The sequence below is a fragment of the Alosa sapidissima genome, chromosome 14 (assembly GCF_018492685.1).
Source record: "Alosa sapidissima isolate fAloSap1 chromosome 14, fAloSap1.pri, whole genome shotgun sequence".
NCBI lineage: Eukaryota > Metazoa > Chordata > Actinopteri > Clupeiformes > Clupeidae > Alosa > Alosa sapidissima.
In genome coordinates, this window is record NC_055970.1 from 15,406,281 (window position 1) to 15,415,983 (window position 9,703).

The following is a 9,703-nucleotide window of genomic DNA, read 5'->3' on the forward strand; positions in this document are numbered from 1 at the left end:
CTGTTCAACCAGAGAGCAATCGGAGCGAGACACGGCTCGTCTCATCTCCCACCTCAGAAATTTGGGCTTCAACATCAATCTCACAAAGAGTTGTTTGACACCCTGCCAGAGGATAGAATATATGGGGGTCCAGATAAATTCTATCTCCTATCGCGCTATACTGTCACAGAGACGCGTTGAGTCATTTCGGCAGTGTCTGTCTTAATGTCCCATTCAGAACCTGTCTTCGTTTAGCAGGCCTGATGGCTTCGACCCTGGCTGTCATTCCGTTGGGGCTATTGAGAATGAGAGACTTTCAGCGTTGGATATTAGCGCTACGTCTCTGCCCACGGAGGCATCTGCGCCGCAAGGTGTCGATCACTGCACAATGCCTCACAGCCCTACGCTGGTGGCGGGACCCTGCGATCTTCCTCACGGGAGCCCCCCTAGGTATGGTTTCTCTGAGGAAGGTAATAACAACAGACGCGTCCCTGACAGGCTGGGGAGCGGTGTACGAAGGCAGAACAGTAAACGGCATCTGGCCTCTGCACCTCCGCAGCCACCACATAAACGCCCTGGAGCTGTTAGCTGATTTTGGCGTTGAAACACTTCCTCCCCTTCATCCACAACTGTCATGTTCTAATCAGGTCGGACAACACGACCGTGGTAGCTTACATCAACAGACAGGGTGGGACGCGCTCTCTTCAGCTTCACAGGCTAGCGCGCGGACTTGTGTTGTGGTGCAGCACGCATCTCGCCTCGATACGCGCCACACACATTCCGGGAGTCCTAAACAGGGGGGCAGATCTCCTCTCCAGAGGGAATCCCCTCTACGGATTCCACCGATGAGTCTCATATCACCCACGCTCGCCAGGGTAAGAGAGCACGGCCTGTCACTGCTTCTCATAGCCCCCCTTTAGCCAGGGAGGATGTGGCTATCAGAGATAACGCAACTCCTCTACGGAGAGCCATGGCAGCTTCCTCTGCGCCGGGACCTTCTCTCCCAAGCGCGAGGTCAAATATTTCTTCCCCAGCCTGACCGGCTAGCTCTTTGGGTCTGGCCCCTGAGCGGTTCAACTTGAATGCGGTTGGTCTCTCCGATAATGTGATCGCCACCATTCAAAGCGCTCGAGCACCCTCCACACGCGCCCTATATGATAATAAATGGCGTGTGTTTGAAAAGTGGTGTGATGACAAACAGATCGTGCCCTTCCAATGCGATGTTGCTAATGTGCTGTGTTTTCTACAGTCATTGTTGGACATGCGTAAGGCCTTCTCCACGATTAAAGTCTACTTATCAGCCATCTCCGCCTGTCATGTGGGGTTCGACAAAGCGTCGGCGGGCAAACACCCTCTGGTGTGTCGCTTTATGAAGGGGGCACGCCATTTACGCCCAGCGACAAAGCGTCTTTTCCCGTCCTGGGACCTGTCCGTGGTCCTGGAGGCGCTCTCTCATCCGCCTTTTGAACCGATGAACGGAATCGAGTTGAAGCTTCTTACGCTCAAGACTGTCCTCTTACTGGCACTTGTGTCAGCTAAGTGAGTGAGTGAATTACGGGCCCTGTCAGTGCATCCCTCTTGCTTGCAATTTAGCCCTTCATTCAAAAAAGTGGCTTTACAGCCCAACCCCGCTTTCGTTCCGAAGGTCGTTGAATCATCTTATAGGTGTAATTCTTTTGACCTGGACGCGTTTCACCCGCCCCCCTTCTCTTCAGAAGAGGAGGCGAGGCTCCATTGCCTGTGCCCAGTCCGTGCCTTACGCATTTACGTGGACAGGACAAAGATACTTAGGAAAAGTAGTCAGCTGTTCGTGTCATGGGCTACTTCACATCAGGGGCTCCCCATTTCATCCCAGCGTTTGTCTCACTGGATGGTGGAGGCTATTGCTTTGGCTTACGAGGCGAGGGGCGTGCCGCTCCCGGTGCGCCACAGAGCGCATTCTACAAGGGGTATTTCTACGTCCTGGGCGCTGTTCAGAGGAATATCAGTCCGTGATATTTGCGCTGCAGCTTGCTGGGAAAATCCCCATACGTTCATGAGATTTTATAGACTGGATGTTACTGCGCCCTCACTGGCTCACGCAGTCCTCAGTGTTGGTGCCCGTTTGGTCTGACTTGGACACCAAACTCAAATAGTGTTCAATGTGTGTTATAAGTTGGCATGTCACGTCTGTTGCGAACTCGAGCATGCAATCCGGGAGTTGGCTATATCTCCCATAGTGAGATACCGAGCGAATGTTTAAAAGAGAACGTTAGGTTATTTACATAACCCCGGTTCTTTGATAACAGAGTGAGGTATCTCACGACACTTTCCTTCTTGCATTCACGCACGGGGAAGAGCGCATGCTATGAATGACGAGTAGCTGCTGATACTGTAGTATATATATGGAGGGTGGCCCTCCGTATCACAGCTGTGATTAGTCTGTCTGCGACAGACGTGGTGTAATTGGTGCTTCCGTGGTTGGTCACGCCAGAGGGCGTCTCCCATAGTGAGATACCTCACTCTGTTATCAGAGAACCGGGGTTATGTAAATAACCTAACGATATGTGTGCATTTACTTAATACATGGGGTTGCCTGGTTGGGAGGACAGCTTCATTCCTCCCTACATTCAGCAATAGCCTTTTGCATCCATTACAAACAAACATGCAATGTGTGAAAGTCTGGGATTGGGGAGAGCACTTAATAGGCCATATGCCTATTCTAAGCTACTGAATACGCATGAAGTCGAACCTTTAGATGAAAAACACTCTTTAATAATAGGCCTACAATAAATAAATAAATAAACCGCTAATGAAGTTTACTTTTGACCATCGCATTTATCGCCTGTAACTCCGTGATAAAAGGACGTAACAGGAAAGTATTTGGCTGAGCAACGGAGGTTAATATGTAGGCTACTATGTTTTGTCCAAATGATATCTATCGTTGTTGCACTCGAAGAAAACTGGAATGTTTCATTCGTCCTCCTTTTCAAGCGTCCCGGTTATAGACCTACCCTACTTTGGAGCGGTCGTTCTCTCTCCAAACTTTATTCTCAAAATGTTGAGTTTAATGTCGACACGTGATATTTCAACTTTATTCTCGAAATGTCGAGTTTAATGTCGACATGGCGACTTTAAAGTCGACACGTCGAGATTAAAGTCGACATGACATTTCAACTTTATTCTCGACATGTCGAGTTTAATGTCGACATGGCGACTTTAAAGTCGACATGTCAAGTTTAATCTCGTCATGGCAAAATATTTTTTTTCTTCAAGTGTGGCCTAATACTCCGTCGTAAATTGGGTTATTCACCGTCTCCCCTAGAGTTAGATAAGTGAGCAAAAACATTTTTGTCTCCGTGCATGCTTTGTCGTAGTCCGGTAGTGCCCCCACTAGGTTAGCTCAGCATAGTGAATGGAATCCTTTGTAGCCAGATAGTATGTTGTGAATAAAAGTGAGCCAACAAAATAAAATTACTTCTTGTGGCCTCCGTCTTCACGAGTACAAATGGCAATGCAGATTAAGACGAGTATAGGTATTGACTTGGGGACACAAATGTTTTTGCTCACTTATCTAACTCTAGGGGAGACGGTGAATAACCCAATTTTATAAAATGGTGGCGTGTTCCTTTAACTCAGGGGGAGACAGAAAATAGGCTAAATTTCTCAAAATGTTGGCGTGATCCTTTAATGTTATCAGTTGACTCCGTTCATCTACACTTGTGATTGAGTTGCGGGCATCGCAAATTCCATAAGAGGTGGTGATGAGCGCTTTTTATATATTTATTGTCTTTAATCAGCCAGGGGTGCGTTTCCCAAAACCATAGTTGCTAACCTGTTTAACTAACTTAGTTGGTTGGCAATGGGAAATTGCATTGCAACCAACAAAGTTGCTAACTTAGTAAGCAACTATGGTTTTGGGAAACGCGCCCTAGGACAGTAGAGAGAGTGACAGGAAGCGAGCAGAAGAGAGATAGGGTGAAACCAGGATATGGACTCGGGTCGGACTCGAATATGGTATGGGCACTGTAACCAGTTGTGACACTGTACCCCACCCATGAGTGATGTTTAACTGATGAAGTGAAATCTTAATATATAGCAATTAAGGAACAGCGTGCACTGTCTGTGGGCAGAAAAAGTTGTTATGTTTGCTGTATAGCTGCCCTCAGTGAGTATCATTTACTGTGGCTGAGTATCATTTACTGTATTGGCATTTTAATGTCAATCAAAATGTTTATTCTCCAAAAAAACATTAGACTTAACTTTATGTTTAATAACCAAAGGTGAATAGTTCATTATCACAATCTCAAAATACAAAAAAAAAATACTCAGTATTTACAAAATACAGGAATTAAAATGTTTTTAAAAAACATGTTTGATATTGGACTGCTGAGTTGGCAAAGGAGTTGTTTTAATTTTGTACATCATCTCCAAGGAGATAAAAAGAAAATACGGTAAACCCTATGGCTTCTAAATTACATGAACTATCTTAAAAATTCCCACCCTTAGTGAATCTAGGAACACAGTGAAATAATTACAATCAAATCATTTTAATGTTGTGATTTATACATACTTTAGTCCCCTTTACATATATTAGCACATCCAAACCTTATCAGCAAAACTTCTTTTTGTCTCATCATGTCTTCATGGTTTCCTCTGCAAATCATTGACAGCATAACTGAATTTCTGAAACTACTGTACAATATGCATACCCTTTCTAAGGTTATTTGTTGTGGTGCAAAGCATGTGAGAGGATTTCAGACATCCGTCATGAAAGCACGACAATTTCCTATAGTTACACGGTAATGCCACAATCCTTGCTTGAGTACTACAAAAAACAGACAGTTCAATTTGTGTATGGCATAACAAAAGATACAATGCCTATTTACAAAATTCAAGTTTACATATCTAATATAAAAAAGTGCATTGAAGTCAGGAATGCGCGTTGAGGATTTCCAACTTAGGAAATGAAGAACTATCCATAGGGGGCAGTCTAAGGTAGAAGCACCCTGTTCCAGTACAGAGGGCCGGTAGAATGTATTAGAAACCAGTGCATGGGTGACTGACATGTCAGGAGAGTTGCCTGGGTCCTCGTGACTGGTACATTGTTCAGCTGTTTTGCTGTGGATCAGAGCTGTTCACTGCAGTGCCTGATGGATGTCACCTCCCATCAAAAGAGAGTGTGTGAGTCCAGCCCCTGCTGTTCCAGAGCCTTGTGAGCTCTGAGGAAGCACCAGAAAAAAAGAGAGAGTGTGTGTGTGTGTGTGTGAGTCCAGCCCCTGCTGTTCCGGAGCTCCACGAGTTCTGAGGGAGCACCAGAGAATCGCTGGTGTTATTTCAACCCGCACCTGTGAGGTTTTCATTAGGGACAGGTCATGAATGAAGAAACCAGAGACCAGGAATGATACTGTATCCCAACAGAAATGCAGGTCCTTCTATAATACAAAAAGACTGAGGCATCACCACACCTCAAACAGGGAACAAACGGCATGAGCAGCCCAGTTGCCTGTCTGTGTGCGTCTGTGTAATCAGTCGGCAGTGCAGGACGGTGTTGGGATCTGTGCAGTGGTTCAGTGGTTGATGGACGGACGGATCATCCAGTGCTCAGAGGTCTGCTCTCTCTCTCTCTCCCCTCGGTGTGTGTGTGTGGAGGCTTCGGTACCGGTCAGTCTGGGGCGGTCCCTGAGTGTGGGGTCTGCTCGCGCCCGGCTGCAGCCTGTGTTACCGCTCCTCCGCCACCTTCCCATTGGCCTCCTGCTCGGCCTCCTCCCGCCGCTTCTGCCGCTGGAAGAAACCCAGCTGGCCGAGGAGAGGGAGAGATTAGCGTTACGTGAACACAACCAGGTCACACTGGAGAAGGAGAGATATTTTATTGAGAGTGAGCAATGAATGGCTCATCTGGCTAACGCCGTTTTCATGAATGTCAAAAACGGTAAAGAAAACAGAAAACACAAAATCTACACAAACCTAATAAATAAGTTATTTTGTTCACACACAAAAGTGCATGCAGTACCAGTTAGTCTAAATGTCAGACAGGTACACTGACTGCAAGATATCATGAGAATGCTAATGACTATACAACTTTGAAGTAATGGCCATTCTTTACATGTGTGTAACAATGTGTGCATTCTTTACCTGTCTCTGTGTTTTTGGTTATACATACAAATGCATATTTTATATGTTATAATACTGAATACATTCAATATATGTGTACTGAATACATGTAATATATATATATGTTGTATTTCAGTATTATTACTTGACACACTAACATGAATGGGCCATTGACATTAACAAATTGAAATGTTTTTTGCACTTCTTTTTGTCTGTTAGACCTAATCTATCTAATAATTCCAGGGACACCTGTCTGTATGCCTGTCTGTGTGTCTGTTCTGTTCTTTGCATATCTCTTGAACCATTCACCAGACCGATTTCACACATGGCAGATGTTTTGCTAAAGGCAAAAGTAAGTGCAGTGTGGAGTTTGAGATCATGTCTGACCTCAACTGTATAGAGGCCTGACCGCCCCTGGATGCGGTTTGCCAGGAGGCATAAACACACTCAGCAGATCTTGACTTCTTAACCTTACTCAGCATGGACATTGACATGTTTATAAGTGCATCTCAAAAAAATAGAATGTCATGGAAAAATAAAGAATTTATAATACAGAAATGTCAACCTGAGAAGAGCTCTAATCAACTAATTAAGTCAAAGCACCGACAATGGTTTGGTATCCTTTAATCTCTCAGTCTGTGCAGGCCAATGGACTTTTCCATGATATTCTAATTTTGTGAGATGCACCTGTACCTCTCCCAGAACACTCTTAAACCGAATGTGTTTGAAACAACACAAACTGTGTTGTCCCTATCTGGACACAGAGATGTGTTAAAAACAACATTGTGTTGTTTTCAAAGCAAGTTGTGTTATTTTCAACACATACAGTACTGTGTAACGGATAACAAAAGCAACGTGTTGTCCGCCAGTGCAGGTTGGCGCCTTGCACGGCAGCCTCCGTAATTGGTGTACAAGTGTATGTGTGTGAATGGGGGAATGTGAGGCATGAAAATGGAAAGCGTTTGAGTGTGTTTGATGAGTAGAATAGCGCTATATAAATGCAGTCCATTTACCATTTACATTACAACGTACCTTCCACAGAGCGAGGATGAGCAGGGCCAGTAGTAACAGTCCCCCAAGGGTACTTCCTATGATAATCCAGATGGGGATCCGATAATCCTCCTCTTTCCTGATTTCCAAAACTATCTGTGGACATACAATAGTATAAAGGCATTTATACCTTATAAAAGTGATAGTTCATCCATGGACAGCAAAACTATTTATGGACATACTGAGGAATAAGGTTCATGTGGTAGACATCAATAGACAGTAGAATTGCTTGGCAGAAAAAAAAATCTATGATAAAAGACATCCTGTTAATATAATGTTATTTTCTGTTAATATACAGACAAATATCATGTTATATTCTGTTAACAGGTTAACAAAGTGTTATATTCTTGTAATAAACAGATTGCGTGCACAGCTCTGACTCATAACAACGCTGAAATTAACAACAAGCGTAAATTATAGTTTCAGAAATAGATGGAGGGTGCCTGCACGCCATTCTTGGATGCTGCTCTATGTCCACATGGCATCAGTAGATGTTTGGATGCTGCTCTATGTTCACATGGCATCAGTAGATGTTTGGATGCTGCTCTATGTCCACATGGCATCAGTAGATGTTTGGATGCTGCTCTATGTTCACATGGCATCAGTAGATGCTGCTCTATGTCCACATGGCATCAGTAGATGTTTGGATGCTGCTCTATGTCCACATGGCATCAGTAGATGTTTGGATGCTGCTCTATGTCCACATGGCATCAGTAGATGCTGCTCTATGTCCACATGGCATCAGTAGATGTTTGGATGCTGCTGTATGTCCACATGGCATCAGTAGATGTTTGGATGCTGCTGTATGTTCACATGGCACCAGTAGATGGCAGCAACGCTCAATCTATATGAGTTGTGCTCATGGTCCTTTCGGTCCTTTGGCTCCACTGAGTCAGAACATGCTGGAGAAAGGAAATGCTCTCAAACCAAACAGTGTGGACCCTCGACCCCAGCCACACAGTAGTGTGGACGAGGCCTTTGTGTGTGTGTGTGTGTGTGTGTGTGTGTGTGTGCACGCAGTAGTTTGGACGAGTCCTGGGTGGGGTGTTAGCACGCAAACTGGGCCGCGTGCAGAGCTGTGTACATAGTGTGTACAGCTTGTTTGGAATGTCGCAAACAAGAGCTGGTAAATAAACTCACATGTCTGAGTGGCTGTTCCTCAAACAAAAACATCGGGCTGCTGGGACTGATCTGGATGGAGGCTGTTGTCACCAACTCCAAAGTTTTGAACTTCAGCTGGACAATAGGAGGTTGTTTTAAGTTTAGTTAGTTACTAAAATGGGCATACAGTGAAAACACTGAATATATCCATCAGAAGAAGTTGGCAGAGCTGTATTGGCAAGTGTAACTTCAACTATTCATATTACAGTGTGAACAGCAATCAATTAATCTGAGTGCAAAATCCCCATGCAGCATGGACTCAATACACTTTACAAAATAACAAATAATCAAATGAACCAATGATGGAAAAAGTAAAGTGTCTAACTGGTTAAAGTAATGTGAAGTGGTTGGATATGAACTGCAATGGTTCTGGTGATGTTGAGTAGCACTCACAGCGTGTAAGGAGTCAATGCGTAGGATCCCTCTGATGCGGACACCAACTTCTCTATGGGGTGGCAGGTTGACACTGCAGTGTACTGGCACTGATAACGTGTTGGAGTAATTCTGCCCAGACACAGAGACACCAGAGATTAAACAGCATTCCCACACAGATAGATCAGAGATTAAACAGCATTCCCACACAGGTAGACCAGAGATTAAACAGCATTCCCACACAGGTAGACCAGAGATTAAACAGCATTCCCACACAGAGACACCATGGATTAAACAGCATTCCCACACAGGTAGATCAGAGATTAAACAGCATTCCCACCATACCTGTCAACATTTAGCTTTCCAAAAATGGGTCCAAAATCTGTGTTTGCATATTTAATACGTTTCATACACGTGTTTCAACACTGCATTTCGGTCGTTGCTTTTACCTTACCATTACCTTACGCATGCCAGTTATGTATCCACCAGCTGCCTGCCTGCAGCCTACTTCTAAAACTCCAAAGCTTCTTGCTGTCAGATTTGGTTCCGAGGGAACAAGTTCAGTGTATCAACAACACTCAATAACAGTTTATGTGATGTGTTAATCAATTCAATTCCCAACAATTTCACAACAGCTAGTTCTGGAGTAGGCCATTCATCTAGCCCGCTTGCTTACGACGAGACTCAGCAGTTGGCACCCGCTTCCTTATTTGGGTTTTGGGTTGCCAGGGTTTAGCCTATGACAAAACAGTTGAAATTGAAACTAAGTGATCGTGTATGTGTAGGGTGTATTTCATACACAACCTGGCAACCTGAATGGATCAATGATTTTAAAATGAAGTTTGATGGCCATGCAAATTACGGGAGTTTTCCGGGAGAAATAACAAAACGGGAGGGTGCTGGGAGATGACCTTGAAATACGGGAGAAACCCGGGAAAAACAGGAGTGTTGACAGGTATGATTCCCACACAGGTAGACCAGAGATTAAACAGCATTCCCACACAGGTAGACCAGAGATTAAACAGCATTCCCACACAGGTAGACCAGA

General features: G+C 44.5%; 1 protein-coding gene and 1 pseudogene across 1 annotated transcript in view; one reads left to right on the top strand and one right to left on the bottom strand.

Annotated features, from left to right (window-relative positions):
• The first annotated feature begins 284 nt into the window (after positions 1-284).
• LOC121682477 lies at positions 285-2,511 on the top strand (annotated as a pseudogene).
• Positions 2,512-4,297: 1,786 nt separating this feature from the next.
• The window catches only part of itga11a (integrin, alpha 11a), a 45,289-nt gene continuing 39,883 nt past the window's right edge, over positions 4,298-9,703 (bottom strand). The window contains exons 27-30 of the mRNA XM_042062339.1: positions 8,677-8,787; positions 8,263-8,358; positions 7,105-7,218; positions 4,298-5,757 (exon numbers count right to left, since the gene is read on the bottom strand). Of these exons, the coding sequence (XP_041918273.1) occupies positions 5,680-5,757; positions 7,105-7,218; positions 8,263-8,358; positions 8,677-8,787 (399 nt within the window). The 3' untranslated portion in view covers positions 4,298-5,679. The remainder of the gene's footprint in view (positions 5,758-7,104; positions 7,219-8,262; positions 8,359-8,676; positions 8,788-9,703) is intronic.